Genomic DNA, 18,347 nt, shown 5'->3' with positions numbered 1-18,347 from the left:
CAAAAGAACAGGAGGAGGTGGAGTGGCTGTTCCTGTATTGGGCAGGGGGTTCAACTAGATGGTCTGTAAGGCCCCTTCCCCCTCTATGATTCTGTGATTCTATGATTTTAGGGTTTGGACATTGCTGTCAGAACTGTAAGAGTGACAGTAGCAACTGTGATGGATCATTGGGTTCCTGAGAAAGAGGTGTCAGGAAAGGAACTTGAGCCTGGAAGAATATATAGTCGTGAGTTGACTTTAGGAGCTGTTAAAAGTAGTGTTACAGGCTTGAGAGGGGTTTCAGCAGGCAAACTGCCTGCACCTGCATGAATTTGGCAGGACTTGTGTGTCATCATGCCCCATCTCCTCTTACAAGTTTCTCAGGGCAGTAATGGTTAAGTGGTGGTTTGCCCTGACTGGCTGGATTCACTTTAAGGTGGGACTGTTTCCAGCCTTGAGGGGGGGTGCAGCTTTCCCTGCTATTGACGCTGCTGGATCACTACCTTGATCTGAATGTCGCAAGACCTGTTATCATGCTGTGGAGTCCATTGGTGAGGCTGACCTGTGGGAGTATTAGTCAGCTAATCTAAGTGTTTCAGTTATGTTAGTCCTAATTAGTCTTTTAGTGAGGATTTTTTATTTTATAGATGCTTGCAAAGTTTGAGTTCCTTAAAATAAAAAATATTTTTCTTTCTGTGTGCCTTGGTTCACTGTCTCTGCACCATAAACTGTGTTACACTGGGCGAACTCACATCTAAGGACAAAGGGGTCCTCCTCTGACAAGAGGAAGTTAAGCTTCTTCTGTCCTTTGAAAACCACCAATTCAGTGTCCGTTGGGACCTAAAATTGCACTCTCTACTGCATGCCTTCAAGAGCACACTGACATGCAGAAATCCTACAAATGAGTCTTTTTCTGGTAGAAAAAGTTCAATTGCTGAATATTGCTGAATATTTCTGTGTTTCCCCAGCAAACTGCAGTTGTTTCCACTCGCAAGTTTCTCTGTACACCGCCTATAGCAGACACTAGAAGAAAACCAGTCAATGATCATTCATCGTTGAGACTTGAGGCCAAGTGTCGGTGTAAGCTTGTTGCCCCTGTGCTTGCTTGAGCTTGAACTGGTAGGTTCCTCGACACTCTCGTCCCCATTGTGGCAATTGGCGCCCCTGCACTGCTCACAATTGGAGGTATGGTCAAAGGCTATGGGGCACCACTTGGGCCCATTCCCTCTCCCCAAGTGGATATGTTAGAGGTCATTGCTATGGCGTAGGGTGGAACGGATCCTCCCATCCTTGTAACTATAGGAAACTGTGCAGTGGGGGGGAATCACTTGAGTTCCCATAAAATGTTCTGGAGTCACTAAAATTGGTCACTTCCTTGTTCTTGTCCAATCTATGGAGCTCTCCCCTGCTCCTCTGGCAGTAGCTGTGCACCGGATCCCACCAGTAAGCTCATCATTTCATTTACTAGCTGGGCAGTTTGCTCCAGCCCTTTCTCCCACCTTTCGTGGTTGCAGCATCTGGCCCCCAAATGGGACTGATGGCCCAGCCACACTCCAATCCACTCATTGCTTATAGAATCCTGGGGACTTTGCCAGTTGCCAGGGGGTAATCCAAGGTCCCTCTGTATTTGTACATCCCCCAACACCGATTGTGTTGTCGCCTCCTGTAGTGTAGGTAGCTGCAGTGTCTGGCCCCATTCCTGGTTGCTTGGCCCAGCCGCCGCTCCTGTTTCCCACCGATTTAGTGGGTCAATTGTAAATCCACTGCACTCTGCAGCATTTCCAAGGAATAATCCAGGGTCGCCCGTTACTTGTAAATCTGCCGGGATTTGGGTACGTTGAGCATCCGCAGCGCTTCTCATCCAACCCCAGGTAAGTCCTGTTAATGCCAACAGGTCATATCTCATCACCTGGAGCTGTTCACTGAGGTAATCCAAATGATCCTCTCCTTTCAACTCCGTCCCTTCTGTCAGTCCTGGGGAGTCCCAAGCGAGGAACAAGCTCACTTGGCAAATGTTTTTCCATTGCTGGTAATCCCTTCACGACTCAGGGCCTCCTTCTGGAGAGAGGTCCAGAGGGGGCTCCAACCCCCACGGCAAGCAACTCTCCTTTTTCAGGGGGAGGTTTACATAATGTCCCTGTTCATCATCCCACCAAAATTCTGATGCGCTTGCAGCTATATTCTCCACTCCTCTCTCTGAAGTGGTCTGGGATGTTCCGAGGGAAAAGTCCCCCATGGGCTCGATCCTCTGATCATTCTCCAGGGTGGAGGTCAATTGCAAAGCCATGGAGATGTCATGTGCTCCCGACTCACTCAGGCAGTGACCAAACAACACTCCTCTCCATCTCTCCTTTTTCTCCCAGTTCCTGGGTGCCCATTGTCTGGGAGTTGGTAAAGTAGTAATTGGTAAAGCAAACACAAGGTAAAAGAGGCAATTGGACCGCTGTTGGGAGTAGATGGAGAAACTCTGATGCAGGACAGAGAAAAAGCAGACAGGCTTAATGACTTTTTTGCCTCTGTTTTCTCCCTGAAGAACTCAGGCACATCTAGAGATAGTAGAAAATGTGGCAGGACACCTGAGTGGCTAATTGACATTGACAGAGAGGTTGTGGAGAGGCATCTGGCTGCACTGGATGAATACAAATCCCCTGGGCCGGATGGGGTGCGCCCAAGAGTGCTGAAAGAACTTTCCAGAGAACTTGCAGAACCCCTGTCCATCATCTTCAAGGCCTCCTGGAGGACTGGGGATGTGCCACAAGATTGGAGAAGAGCAAATGTTATCCCAATCTTTAAGAAAGGGAGGAAGGATGACCCGGGAAACTACAGGCCAGTCAGTCTGACTTCTGTTGCTGGGAAGATATTAGAACAGATTTTAAAGGGATCAATCGGTAAGCATCTGAAGGACCACTCAGTGATCCGGGGAAGTCAGCATGGTTTTGTCCCTAACAGATCTTGCCAGACCAACCTGGTTTCCTTCTTTGATCAAGTGACCAGCTTACTGGATCGGGGGAACTCTGTTAACATGATTTATCTGGATTTCAGTAAAGCTTTTGATAAGGTCCCCAATGACATTCTGATGGGCAAACTGGAAGACTGTGAAGTAGACTATAGGACAGTTCGGTGGATAGGGAACTGGTTGGAGGACCGCACTCAAAGAGTGGTGGTCAACGGCGTTTCATCAGATTGGAGGGAGATGTCCAGTGGGGTGCCGCAGGGCTCGGTTTTGGGCCCGGTACTTTTCAATATTTTTATCAATGATCTGGATGAAGGAGTGGAAGGGCTGCTCATTAAATTTGCTGATGATACCAAATTGAGAGCGGTAGCAAACACCCAAGAAGATAGAATTAAAATTCAACAAGACCTGAATACTCTGGAGAAGTGGGAAGCTGTGAATAGGATGCAATTCAACAAAGACAAGTGCACAGTATTACATCTGGGCCACAAAAATGGGAAGCACAAATACTGGATGGGGGATACACTTCTGGGCAGTAGTATATGTGTGTCCAAGTCCCGGCGCGCCGGCCTCGGACTCCCACCACCACCACCCCTCCAACGATCCCCGGCCCACTTACCTGGAGGTGGGGGCTGGGGGCAGACGTCCACCAGCGGCCGCGGGGCCCAGCAGCTGCGCCTCCGCGGCTCCACCGCCCGCAGCCACGCCGCGGATGGAGGCCCCGAGCGGGCACACCAGCCGCACCGGGAAATGGCAGTGGACGCTGCCGGCGGCCCGGCCGCAGCAGCGAGGCCCGGGCGAGGGACAAGGACACGGCTGGTGAGGTGAGGCCGCGCCGGGCCACCCAGCACCGGCGCACTCGGCTGGCCAGGATGGCGGCCAGAGGCGGCAGGGCAGGGGAAGGGACAGGCCCGCCCAGGATTGGAGGGCGACCTGGGGAAGGGCCGGACCACCCAGCCAGGGGCTGGGCCCACTGCCCGTCACGGGGGAGGAGGGTGGAGGGCAGAGGAGATTGGGAGAGAGCAGGGCAACCCTGCAAGCAGCCCACCAACGGGCTAGAGGGAGGTGGGCCCAGTGGGCGGGGCTGCACCTGGCCCAGGTGTTGGGCCTGATGCTGGATGGGGGCACCTGGGGGAGAGCGTGGAGCTGAGGCAGGGAGGGGATTTAAGGAGGCTCTGGAGGCAGGCCAAGGAGGAAGTGGTGGGAGAAGGTGTCGGTGTTGCCGCCAGGTCCGTAGGTGCGCACACTGCTGACCCCGGCCAGACTGCTCTGAAGGCTAAGGTGCAGCTGGCCAGGGTGGAGCCACGTGCTGACCAGTCCGCCGGTTCAGACAAAGGCCGCCCGAGTCTGAGGCCGCCCAGGAAGGAGCCTCCGCCGCTGTGGGGGACCCGCCTGACCGCCCCAGGCCACCAGCACAGACCCGCCCCGCACAGACCCACCTGGCCGCCCCGCCCAGATCAGCCAGAGGGCACCTCCCCGCGTGACAATGTGAAAGGGATCATGGTGTAAGAGTGGACTGTAAACTGAATATGAGCAGTCAGTGTGATGTGGTGGCAAAAAAGGCTAATTCAATCCTGGGTTGTAGCAAAGGGGCCATAGCATCGAAATTGCAGGAGGTCATAGCCCCTCTCTATACTGCCTTGGTCAGGCCACACCTGGAGTATTGTGTGCAGTTCTGAAGGCCTCACTTCAAAAAGGATGTGGACAAAATCGAGAGGGTGCAGAGGAGAGCGACAAGAATGATCAGGGGTCTGGAGACTGAGCCCTACGAGGAAAGGCTGAGGGCCTTGGGAATGTTTAGTTTGGAGAAGAGGAGGTTGAGGGGGGACATGATTGCTCTCTTTAAATATTTGAAAGGCTGTCATTTGGAGGAGGGCAAAGAGCTGTTCCAGTTGGCAGCAGAGGGTAGGACCCGAAACAATGGGCTAAAACTACATGCACAAAGGTACTGGCTGGATATTAGGAAAAACTTTTTCACGGTCAGATTAGTTCAAAAGTGGAATCAGCTGCCTAGAGAGGTGGTGAGCTCCCCTTCACTGGCAGTTTTCAAGGCTGGATGAATACTGGTCAGAGATGCTTTAGGCTGATCCTGCACTGGGCAGGGGGTTGGACTAGATGGTCTGTATGGCCCCTTCCAACTCTATGATTCTATGATTCTAGTCCATGTAAGATGGGTGATCTCTCTCTTAGGGATCACCCCCAGTTCTGTAGGAGTCCTTCCAGCATCTGCACCTGATCCCAGGTACAGGATTGGGTGGGAAGTGGAGTCTCCTGGCGCTGTTAATCCTGGGATTGGCTCTAATGGCTGGAATCCAGTAGCCATTCTCCAGAGGTTACAGGTACAGAAGAAAATTATGATTCCTTTCAATATGTCAGGCTATGGATGACAGGATATAGCAGACAGATCTCTGGGCCACTGCATCAAGACACAGGTTCCTGGTTAAATGACTTTTTATTCAGAAATCAGATCATTTCCATATACAGGTCCACAGCTTACTTAGAAACAAGAAAGCTTCCAAGCAGTACAGCTTCCTTGAAAGGAATAGGGACTTGAGAAAAGTACAGGGCTAAATACTCAAACATTCCTCTTCTCCCTAGATTTGACAGCTTCACAGCAGAGAGATGCTCTATACATGCCGAAGAGATGCAAAGTTTGCAGTTTAAGATTGAATTGTTGATGGTGGTTCTGTCGAGGGACTCCTGATGAAGCAGAGGGAAACAAGTTGGACATCAGCCGGCCCCTTGTTGAGTCCACACCAGACACGGGCTTTGATATCTTCTCAGCCACTGAAACGTACAACTAGACTTTATGAATAGCCTTGTGTACACCAACAAAAATTATTAGCCTTGTGCGCACTAGCGAATATCATGCTGCATTTTCTTAGGTTCTATACCCAATTGATGAGACTTGTGTACATCAAAGATGGGGATTTGAGCTATTAAAAGGATTTAAGAAATATTCATTTTGGAACTGTCGCTATTATAGCCGTGTTAAAATTGTCTTTGTGAAAATTACTAGAATGTGTATTATTCACTGTATGGAATGTAAATTATTGTTCTGTATTTTGGAATAGATTGTTTAATATTTATATTGAGGTTCACTGAGCACAAAATATACAAACAAAAATTTACTTTAGTGTGGTAATTATTGATTTGGATCCTCCAGTGTGGTTTCCACCGTTGGTTTGCTGTTTAACGGAGGTTGGCTTCTTTATTGTGTAGAGGTTTATGCACCAGCTAGACAAGACAGAAAGAGGCATAACAGAAATGGTAACATTTCGGACACCATAAGGTCATTTAGGCGAACTTCAAAGAAATACACAGATTATGCAGCGGCATTCTCAGGCAGGGAGGAATGTCAGGCTCTGGATGACAGGATATGCAAACAGATCTCTGGATCATTATAGCAAGACACAGATCCTTGGTTAAATGACTTTTATTCAGAAATCAGATCTTTTCCATATTCAGGTCCATAGGTCTACTTAGGAGCAAGACAAGCATCTAAGCAGCTCAAGTAGAAAATTGACAGGAATGACAACATGGGAAAAATACATCTCTTTTCTACCCCGTTTTTCCTCCCCCTCCCAATTCTAAACTATCTTTTGCCCCTCTTTCCTTGTGAGAACATTTCATATATTTGTGCTATCTGAGAAACAGTTAGAGCACTAGCAAAAGGAAATTGTGTTTCATCAGGATCATGTTTACAATGACTAAGCTGCAGAATCAGAATTAAAATTGGCATGGATGAATGGGTACAGACATACATGACAAGGAAAAGAAACGAAAGTGATGCATATAGCATTTGCAATATAAAATCAAACCATAGTATTGACAACTAGCATCCCCTAGAACAATGACATGGATGGAGGGGTACAGACATACATGACATAAGATCTTCTGTGTTTTTTTCTTTGCTATATTGGTATGCTGCTTTTTAGCAATGCAGTCTCTAGGTGGTTGCCTGACAATGACAGATCTCATGAAGGTAGAGTTGCCAACTCTCAGCTGGAAAATTCCTAGAGATTTGGGAGTGGAGCCTGAGGAGGGCAGAGTTTGGGGAAAGGAGGGATTTCTGCAGAGTATATTGTCATACAGTCCACTGTGCAAAGCAGCTATTTTCTCCAAGGGAACTGGTCTCTGTCATCTGGAGATCAATTGTAATACTGGGAGATCTCCAGGGCCCTAGAGTCTTGTAACCCTAGTATACAGCACAGCTGCTCTACAGTATGCTAGTACCTCCCCCAGAGTCTCTTTAAACAAGATATCTCAGCACATGTTCATCAAGTGCAGGGAGATACAATGTTAGATGGGAACCTTAGTTTAAAAAGACAGAGCCAGCAGAGATTGCTCCTTAAAGGATTTGTTAATTTCATCTTCGCCTCCCCGAAGGCTCTGTCAAATTTCACCTCTTCAGTCTAAAACTGTGTGGGATCCCAACCAGAGGGCAGTGAGGAATGGAAATGGGCTGGAACTGCCTTCCAAAGCTAGGCTTGGACCTGGATAGGATATAATGGGCTGTGCCATTTCACAGCCCCTTCACACAGCTCCAGTGTATAGCATAACAGTGTATAGCACAACAACAAGAACTGTACTTATATCTCACCCTTCTAGACAAGGTCAGTGTTGTTATTATCCCAATACATCTGGGGAGCTGGGGCAGAGAGGAGTGGCTTACCCAAGGCCACCTGCAGACCTCAGTCACTTACTGTTTTCCACAAAGAGGTCTCCAAAGATATGCAAGAGATCTTGTTTTTTGATGTCAATATTGATTTGCTTCATGGAAGCACAGAATACATTCTTGTAATGTTTCGCAGCTAAGAACAAAGGATTCATGCATTCTTTCTAGATATGGAATGGAGGGTGGAAAAAAGAAGAGAGAATTTGTCTTTTTATTCAGTGGTGCCATTGTATTTATGGCAAATAGGGCATGCAAAGAATCAAAAGCATTCTAATAAATGACTGTGATGTTTTCCTAGAAACTAACACACAGCTTCCTGGTTAAAGCCAATGCAAAGATATGAAACTTGGTTGTGAAATTTAAAAGGAAAACGTAGGGCATTAAGCAGGTAAGGACAGGGGTAAGAAGGACAAGGGCAAATAATTTGGAGCTGGGATAGTTAAAGATGTCTACTTTTAGAAGTCAGATACAAATGATTCCAATACTCTTTATGTGGCAAAATATATAGGGGCAAAAATTAAACATCAGAGACATGAAATCAAGTAAGGTTCTTCCCATTTTAATTTCTGCTTAAGGCAATAGCCATGTGAGTAGTACTAGATAGATAGACGTCTACTTTTAGAAGCAAGTGCTGAAACTTTTCTATACATTTCACTGTGGATGTGAGAACTTCCAAGAAGGTTCTCCGGATTCTGCACTGGATTCTGGATTAGAAAATATTCTGAGCACAATTTTGGACTTTTTTTTCACTCTGCCACCCAGATTTGCATTCCTGCCATGTTACCAAAAAACACAGTCAGTTCCTTACCATATCTGCAAACATGAAATAGAAAAGTTGGTGTGACAACGAATAACCTGAGCAGCCAAACTTGGTCATAATATCTAGGCAGTAACCTGGGACAAAGCAAGATTCACCGCCATCTTCCCTGCAAAGGATAATAGATTGGATGACAAACGATGGTCAAACAGATCACATAGGTGGGGAAAGCTCCAAGATTTCACTGGAAGTTGACTTTCATGGCTGCTAAGCCAGAAAAGCATTGTTGATCCCTCAGTGCTTTTGGTATCAGGCCAAAATAAATCAGAGATGAGTGCCTGTTCACTACTCTATTTCTTTTTATAGTAATTTATATTTTTGCCAAATATAAATTTCAGTACTCTACTTTTCACTGTTGGTTTTGTAGATTTGTTTGCATGATGGTTGCACTTTTTACGGGGTTTCCTTGGCCACAGTTTATACATTTATTACATATACAATAAACTTCCTGGTTGCATATAAAATATTCATGAACACTGATTTACTGATAATGTTGAAAATGGGTAACTTATGGGAACAATTTATCCCTGACCTGGATAGCCCAGTTGAGTCTTACCTCATCAGATCTTGGCTGCTAAGCAGGGCCAGCCTTGATTAGTAATTGGCTGGGAGACCTCCAGAAAAGACCAGGGTTGCAGAGGCAGGCAATGGCAAACCACCTCTGTTAGTCTCTTGCCAAGAAAATGGCACCAGGGGGTTGCCATAAGTCAGCTATGGCTTGAGGGCACTCTCTACCACCATGGTGACTGTGGCGGAATGGGGCCTTTCCTCCCACTGGTAGACCCCACTCTGCCTACCCCTCCCTTTCTGCCTCTGGCCAGGCACCTGAAGGGGCTGTCTCCCTTCCCTGTCTCCGGGTATACCCCATCTCTCCCTCAACTCTCCAGCCACCAACTGTCAACTTCCAACTCTGACTGACTCGCTCTCCCTCCAATCACATTCCACTCCAGAACTTGCCCCTCCCCTCTGCAGCCCATAGAAAGGTAACTCCAGAAACCACAAGGGTGTTTCTCCACAGGGACAATTTAGCGTTGGGAAACAGAACATTTTATATTTTTTAAAAATCGTGGGTTTAATTCACACAAAGGAGAAACAAAAAAAAGTGGATTTTGTGTTTGAAACAGCAAGGGTGAGAATTTCAAAATTATCCTTAGTAGAAAAAGTAAGGATGTTCCTACATATCTTCCACTACGCTTACAACTTTGGGGCAAACCCTGCAAGAGAATTGGGAAGGAGATGGAGGGTTTGTAATCTTTCTCCCTCCCTTTCTTCCTGCTATTTATTTACAATGATTTAGGTAATTCATTTACTTTTATCCTTTAGGAAAACTTTACTAACCATCTCACTCATTCAAAACAATGTAAAGGAGTTAAAACTCCATGAACAAAAGCCCTGCAGGATCAGACCAAAGGCCCATTGCATCTAGCTGGGGCTGTCAAACACTGCCTGATCATACCATCCAAGCCCAGCTGAAACTCCGTATGAAACCAGATCATACCTTGCCCAGCTCCATAGCCTGGATGCCCAACTCCTAGAAATTAATCTCCCTGATCCTCCTCTCACTCCACAGTTCCAAGTCCACTATCTTCCTTCCAACAGCCCAGCAACAGAACATGAACACAGGAGCCTCTGAACATGGAGATTTTACTGAGTTTTCTTGGCAAACATCTGTTGCGTTGATCGACCTGTCCATTAATTTGTCTATACCCCTTATAAAGCAATCTAAATCAGGGGCAAGGACCACACAAACTGTGTGTGGTGTGAAGAATTCCATTGGGAATCTCATCAACTTTATAAGGGCCCAGGCTAGACTATGAGCCCTTTACGTGTCATGCAATTTTTTCATGACTCATGAGATATAGTAGATATAGGATGGGATCCTTTGGGATCTGGAAGGTTGGGGCCCCAGGTTTCAACTTTGAACTCGGCCCAAAGGAATTATGGTTGTATGTCCCGAGCAACTGGCATTTGAAAGAAGAAGGTATTTGAACACAGATATTTAAACCCATTGACCCAAAGTTCTTAGAAGGAAGAGAAGATGGCTGCCTGGCCCCTTCCCCAGCATGTCCCCAAGACTTTTATAAAAGTTTGCCCATACTTCTGTAATAAATTGGTGTATTCTGCTCCACCGCATGCTCTGCTTTGTCAGTCAATGTCAACAGCTTTGCCTCCAAGTGGGACGCACGCTCACGCGCTGGCTGCAATTCAGGCTGCAATTCCTGTTTCTCCAAGATTCCATTCAAATATGCTGGTTGTCTGCAAAGAGAGAGAGACCATTTGTTGACCCTTTTCAGACAGATCAGAGGGGTGGGGTAAAAGTCTTTGACATTTAAATAAAATGCAAAGGGCTGTGAAAATTGAGGAGGGTGAGAAAGGTTTCAGCAGAAAATAACTAGCAGTGGCGTAAGAGTAGCAAAGTGGTGGGACTAAGCTAGGAATTTAGGGAATGCTCAGTGGAAAACACCTATCTGTGATGAAGGTACCTGTAGACAAGTTAACTACATCTTAGCCTGAATCCTCACTTACAATATGAGGATAATGGGCCGGGTTCACAGGAAGTCTTCTATTCATGGATAGACTTCTGTTACTGGAAGATTTCTTCCACTGAGCAGATAATTCCCCCATGAACAAAAAGGCAGTGTTGGTTCCACCCCAGCTTCATAGGTTTGTTCATAAGAGAAAATGAAATTTAAATGCCGGTATGGCTATGGTCTGGTCAAACTGAGCTAAACACAGACTTAAAACTCAGCACGGCAATTATTGGGATTTAGAAGTGCTTTACTTTGGTTCAGGGCTTTTTTTCTGGAAAAAGAGGTGGTGGAACTCAGGACTGCACAGTGATGTCATTTTGGGTCAGCTGGAACAAGGGGGGAGTTTTTAAAAGTTTAAATTGCCCTCAGCAAAAATGGTCCCATGGCCGATGGCCCTGCCCCCTGATCTCCAGACAGAGGGGAGTTTAGATTGCCCTCCACACCGCCAAGTGGCACGGAGGGCAATCTAAACCCCCTTCTGTCTGGAGATCAGGGGGCGGGGCCATCGGCCATGTGACCATTTTCAAGAGGTGCTGGAACTCCATTCCACTGTGTTCCAGCTGAAAAAAAGCCCTGCTTTGTTTGCCTCTGAACATGGAAGTCCCACTTATTCAGGCTGATACATCTGTCTATTTGGTCCATTATCTACCTAAACTGAGAAAATAATTTTAAAGTTGCAGCATCTGAAATGAGATCCTTGGACATACTAGAGGACTAGTCATAGCTAGAGCTGATAAGCAAAGTCCTCCTTGCCAGAGGCAGAGCTAAAACACCTGGGCTGAGGCAAGAGCAAATGGTGGTGAGCTGCTGCCTTTTGCCTTTCCTAGCTACTGTGTGAGAAGCTGAGGGTGAGTGGGTTCTGTGTAGCTTGCTAGAGAGTGGTTCTGGTTAAGTTCTGTGTGGGACTGTTGGGGGCTGAGTGAATTGCTGTTGTTTGCTGCTGGCTGCTGTTGCTCTTGGTTACAAGCCCTGCCCCCTACTGTCCTGGGGCTCTACTGGGCTAGGCAGGAAGTGACCTTTTGAAACAAAAGGCTCCTCCTCATCAGAGGAGAGCTAAAGGACTCTTGGCCTGTGGCTCTTAGCCTGGGGATCTGCCTGAGGGACCCGAAACTCTGCTGAGAGTACTCTGGGTATATATTTGGAAGGCAATCCTGTCTACTGAAGCCCCCTTCGCAGTCACCTGCATGGAGTGTGCCATGTCTGTTTTTCTCCCAGAAGAGAAGACGGAGTTCACTTGCCAGAAGTGTAAGCTGGTCAGACTTTTGGAAGAAAAGGTTCAGAGCCTGGAGGAGAGGATAACCACCATTCAGGAAATCAAGGAAGGGGAGGATTTTATTAACAAGAACCTGGGGGCTCTGCACAGCCAAGAAGAGGAAAGTCAAGGAGAAGAAGAAAGAGCCGATCTCCCTTCTGAGCCTCCTCTCAGATCTACAGTACAAACCCGAAGACGTCAACAAAGAAGACACTCTGGTCCACTTGAGCTCAAGAGTGGTTTTGAATTACTAGAGATGGTGATGGAGATGAGAGTGGAAGGAGAACCGCAAAGACCTGGAAGAGGGTGTGTAGTAGACATGGGGCCACACGGAAGTGGAAAAAAATGGAAGGTGGTGGTTGTCGGGGACTCTGCTCAGGGGTATGGAATGCCATGTTTCTGGGCCAGATCCCCTATTCCGAGAGATGTGCTGCTTGCCAGGGGCCAGAATTCAGGATATTACCGACCGACTGCTGAAACTCATCAAGCCCGTTTGTGCTGATTCATGTGGGAACGAATGACACGTCTGCGAATACTGTTGCAAGAATTAAAGAGGATTACGAAGCCCTTGGAAGGCAGTTGAAGGCATTGTGGGTGCAGGTGGTATTCTCTTCTGTCCTTCCAGTCATAGGAAGAGGAATGCAGAGGGAGCGGACCATACTTGAGGTGAATCGCTGGCTGAGATGGTGGTGCCGGCAGGAGCGCTTTGGGTTCTGGGACCATGGGATAGGTTTTCTTAGAGAAGGCCTTCTAGCACATGATGGGCTTCACCTCTCAAGGGCAGGGAATAAAACGTTTGGAACGAACCTGGAGAACTTCATCAGGAGAGCTTTAAACTGATGCCGCAAGGGGAAGGGGATGATCGACATGGAGATTTCATTGACGAAATGAAAACAGTGGGGACCCACCTGGGAAGGAAAGGTCAAACAAAGGTCCAAGGCTACAAGTGTCTATATACGAATGCCCAAAGTACGGATAATAAGAAAGAAGAGCTTGAGCTTCTATTGCAAACAGAGGGCTACGATATAGTAGGAATTATTGAGACTTGGTCGGATGATTCCCAGGACTAGAATGTGCTAGTGGATGGGTATGAGTTGTTCAAGAAAAACTGGAAAGATAGAAGAGGAGGTGGAGTGCGTTGTACGTGAGGAGAGGGCTTGATTGTCAAGAAGTTATGGAGAATGGGGTGGACAGCCCAGTGGAAAGCATATGGGTAGAAATAAGGGGAGGAAGGACAAAGGGTATAATTGTCGGAGTCTGCTACAGACCACCTGACCAGCAAGAAGAAATGGATGCTGCCCTCTTTGAACAGATTGGTAGAGTATCCAGACATCAGAACCTTGTAATTATGGGTGACTTCAACTTCCCCGATGAGTGCTGGGAGACAGGCTCAGCAAAGCGTCATGAATCACACAATTCCCTGACCTACCTGGCTGATAACTTCCTTTTTCAAAAGGTGGAGGAAGCTACAAGGGGCTCGGCCATACTAGACTTGATATTAACCAACAGGGAAGAATTGGTAGATGAGATGAAGGTGGTGGGGACCTTAGGAGGAAGTGACCATGTCCTCCTTGAATTCCAGTTGCTGTGGGGGGCCAAGGAAGTTCGTAGCCGGACTTGTAGGTTAGATTTTCGTAGGGCCAACTTCGATGAACTCAGAGGCTTGATGAGAGTCATTCCATGGGGGAGTGTGCTGGAAGGGAAAGGAGCGAGTGAAGGGTGGGCTCTTCTCAAACATGAGCTTTTGCAAGCTCAAGCACTCACTATCCCAGCAAGACGGAAACATGGTAAGGGCTCCAAGAAACCGATGTGGATGCACAGAGAGCTCCAGAATAAGCTAAGGGAGAAAAAGGAAACGTTCAGGAAATGGAGAGAAGGACAGACCTCTAAAAAGGAGTATATGAGGGTTACTAGGTACTGCAGATCAGCCATCAGAGAGGCCAAAGCTCAGTACGAGCTGGGTCTGGCCAGGAGGGCTTGCTACAATAAAAAAAACTTCTACAGATATGTAAGAAGCAAATGCAAGGTAAAAGAGGCAATTGGACTGCTGTTGGGAGTAGATGGAGAAACTCTGATGCAGGACAGAGAAAAAGCAGACAAGCTTAATGCCTTTTTTGCCTCTGTTTTCTCCCTGAAGAACTTGAGTACATCTAGAGACGGTAGTAGACATGACAGGGCAGCTGGGGAGCTAGTTGACATTGACAGAGAGGTTGTAGAGAGGCATCTGGCTGCACTGGATGAATACAAATCCCCTGGGCCGGATGGGGTGCACCCAAGAGTGCTGAAAGAACTTTCCAGAGAACTTGCAGAACCCCTGTCCATCATCTTCAAGGCCTCCTGGAGGACTGGGGATGTGCCACAAGATTGGAGAAGAGCAAATGTTATCCCAATCTTTAAGAAAGGGAAGAAGGATGACCCGGGAAACTACAGGCCAGTCAGTCTAACTTCTGTGGCTGGGAAGATATTAGAACAGATTTTAAAGGGATCAATCTGTAAGCATCTGAAGGACTGGTCAGTGATCCGGGGAAGTCAGCATGGTTTTGTCCCTAACAGATCTTGCCAGACCAACCTGGTTTCCTTCTTTGATCAAGTGACCAGCTTAATGGATTGGGGGAACTCTATTGACGTGATTTATCTGGATTTCAGTAAAGCTTTTGTTAATGTCCCTCATGACATTCTGATGGGCAAACTGGAAGACTGTGGACTGGACTATAAGACAGTTCAGTGGATAGGGAACTGGTTAGAGGACCATACCCAAAGAGTGGTGGTCAACGGCATTTCATCAGATTGGAGGGAGGTGTCCAGTGGGGTGCCGCAGGGCTTGGTTTTGGGCCTGGTACTTTTCAATATTTTTATCAGTAATCTGGATGAAAGAGTGGAAGGGCTGCTCATTAAATTTGCTGATGATACCAAATTGGGAGGAGTAGCAAACACCCAAGAAGACAGAATTAAAATTCAACAAGTCCTGAATACTCTGGAGAAGTGGGCAGCTGTGAATAAGATGCAATTCAACAAAGACAAGTGCACAGTATTACATCTGGGCCACAAAAATGGGAAGCACAAATACTGGATGGGGGATACACTTCTGGACAGTAGTATATGTGAAAGGGATCTTGGGGTAAGAGTGGACTGTAAACTAGATATGAGCAGTCAGTGTGATGCAGTGGCAAAAAAGGCCAATTCAATCCTGGGTTGTAGCAAAGGGGCCATAGCGTCGAAATCGCAGGAGGTCATAGCCCCTCTCTCTACTGCCTTGGTCAGGCCGCACCTGGAGTATTGTGTGCCGTTCTGGAGGCCTCACTTCAAATAGGATTTGGACAAAATCGAGAGGGTGCAGAAGAGAGCGACAAGGATGATCAGGGGTCTGGAGACTCAGCCCTACGAGGAAAGGCTGAGGGCCTTGGGAATGTTTAGTTTGGATAAGAGGAGATTGAGGGGGGAATTGATTGCTCTCTTTAAGTATTTGCAAGGCTGTCATTTGGAGGAGGGCAGGGAGCTGTTCCAGTTGGCACCAGAGTGTAGGACCCGAAACAATGGGCTTAAATTATATGCACAAAAGTACCGGCTGGATATTAGGAAGAACTTTTTCACGGTCAGAGTAGTTCAGAAGTGGAATCAGCTGCCTAGGCAGGTGGTGAGCTCTCCTTCACTGACAGTTTTCAAGAAGAGGCTGGATGAATATTTGTCAGAGATGCTTTAGGCTGATCCTGAACTGGGCAGGGGGTTGGACTAGATGGCCCCTTCCAACTCTATGATTCTAAGATTCTAAGAGCAGAACCACAAGTGACAAAAGGCACAGATTGGACACTTGTCTGCTTCCCTCAAGTTTTGATGGGAAATGTAGGCATCCTGGTCTCGCAGCTTCGCTCTCTGACAGCTGTCCAATGGACTTTTCAACTGTCACTTGTCCAACATTCCGCCAAGCTGCCTACATTTCCCATCAAAACTTGAGGGAAGCAGACAAGTGTCCAATCTGTGCCTTTTGTCACTTGTGGTTTTGCTCTAAGTCACCTTGTGAATGGAAGGAGCGTCTGTAAACAGACAGGAGACTGAATTCAGTTCCAGGATATCTATTACAATACCTTGCAATATGCGATATTCTGGCACTGCATCCACATTGATGTCATTGTATGAATATCTTAAGAAAAGAGTTTCCTTTTCCAGTGCAGAAATGATGGTAGCCCTCATGCCTCCTCAGATCTGGACAGACTTGAGTTAAGGAGGGAAACCAATAGCTGGAACATAAGCAATAGCATCCTTGCTTTGCTGACTGGGCGGTTGTGACCTGCCCTTCAATTCTCAGCAGTTCACCCGCAGCGTGACTGGAAATCATCCTGCTATAACCATTTGTATAGTCTGTATAGTCTGCAAACATCCATCTTGGGCAGATCCAAAACACTGTAAGCATAACTCCCTAGTTTCTGTTTGCCTCGTGTTCAGAGGCTGCTTTTCATAAGATTCTTTCCAGTATACTCTTCTTCCTGTTGAAATTGGGTGTTGCTGGGTTTAGTTTCCAGTTCTTTAAAGACAGAAAGAACTTAATTGGCTAAAGCATTAAAAAAAAAACCACCAAGCTTTAATGTACATAAACAGCAATAGATAAAATAGTAAAGATAATTACTAATCACCATCAGAAGGAGGGAAATTTTAAAAAATTACTTAAAGTCTGGGAAAACTAGGTTTTCCCAAACTCTTGGAAAGTCAATGAATCAAAGGAGAAAGCATTCAAAGATGGGGCACCATCACTGAAAAGACCCTGTTCTTTGCCACTGTTCTCCCTACCTCTGAAAGGGAGCATAACTGGGCATGAGATGAAGAAAATATAGGGAAGAGAGGGACATAGTAACCATGTTTATTTGGAAATAAATCCCACCATCCTCAACAGAGCATATTTCCAGGCTAAATGTATATAATATTGAGCCTGAAACCCTTTGCTACTAACATAAAAAATAATTAACAAGGACTCCAGTGGTATGAAAGAACTCAATTTAAATCCAGATTTCATAGAATCATAAGAGTTGGAAGGGGCCATACAGACCATCTAGTCCAACCCCCTGCCCAGTGCAAGATCAGGCTAAAGCATCTCTGACAAATATTCATCCAGCCTCTTCTTGAAAACTGTCAGTGAAGGGGAGCTCACCACCCCCTAGGCAGCTGATTCCACTTCTGAACTACTCTGACTGTGAAAAAGTTCTTCCTAATATCCAGCCGGTACCTTTGTGCATGTAATTTAAGCCCATTGTTTCGGGTGCTACCCTCTGCTGCCAACTGGAACAGCTCCCTGCCCTCCTCCAAATGACAGCCTTTCAAATACTTAAAGAGAGCAATCATGTTCCCCCTCAATCTCCTCTTCTCCAAACTAAACATTCCCAAGGCCCTCAGCCTTTCCTCGTAGGGCTCAGAGCCAAACTACAAGTGACGCCTTACACAGACTGGACACTTGTCAGCTTCCCTCAAGTTTTGATGGGAAATGTAGGCATCTTGGTCTTGCAGCTGTAATGGAGAGCCAAGCTGTAAAACCAGGATGCCTACATTTCCCATCAAAACTTGAGGGAAGCTGACAAGTGTCCAACCTGTGTAAGGCGTCACTTGTAGCTTGGCTCTCAGTCTCCAGACCCCTGATCATCCTCGTCGCTCTCTTCTGCACCCTCTCGATTTTGTCCACATCCTTTTTGAAGTGAGGCCTCCAGAACGGCACACAATACTCCAGGTGCGGCCTGACCAAGGCAGTAGAGAGAGGGGCTATGACCTCCTGCGATTTCGACGCTATGGCCCCTTTGATACAACCCAAGACTGAGTTTGCCTTCTTTGCCACTGCATCACACTGACTGCTCATATTTAGTTTACAGTTCACTCTTACCCCAAGATCTCTTTCACATATACTACTGCCCAGAAGTGTATCCCCCATCCAGTATTTGTGCTTCCCATTTTTGTGGGCCAGATGTAATACTGTAATAGTGGCCCAGATGTAATACTGTAATTTGTTTTCAGGTAGGGAAGACTATTATTCTTGAAAGACCTGCGGTTTCATTTCAACCATTTCTTTCCAAATGAAATCAAGTGTAATTAAAGTAACAGCAGCCTGCTCTGGTGAGCAGACATGAGTGCCTTTAGGCCACTGCCTGGTATACTTAATT

The 18,347-nt window shown here is 46.7% G+C and overlaps 1 protein-coding gene across 1 annotated transcript; it reads right to left on the bottom strand.

Annotated features, from left to right (window-relative positions):
• Positions 1-1,980: 1,980 nt before the first annotated feature.
• C12H16orf89 (chromosome 12 C16orf89 homolog) lies at positions 1,981-16,466 on the bottom strand. The gene is given in 8 exon segments (XM_054993653.1): positions 1,981-2,037; positions 3,552-3,865; positions 7,639-7,774; positions 8,419-8,536; positions 9,626-9,641; positions 10,526-10,675; positions 16,293-16,406; positions 16,409-16,466. Coding segments are annotated over 8 exon segments (963 nt in total).
• Positions 16,467-18,347: the final 1,881 nt, after the last annotated feature.

Source organism: Eublepharis macularius, chromosome 12 (assembly GCF_028583425.1).
Source record: "Eublepharis macularius isolate TG4126 chromosome 12, MPM_Emac_v1.0, whole genome shotgun sequence".
NCBI classification, from domain to species: Eukaryota; Metazoa; Chordata; class Lepidosauria; order Squamata; family Eublepharidae; genus Eublepharis; species Eublepharis macularius.
This window is presented reverse-complemented; position numbering and strand designations above follow the sequence as displayed.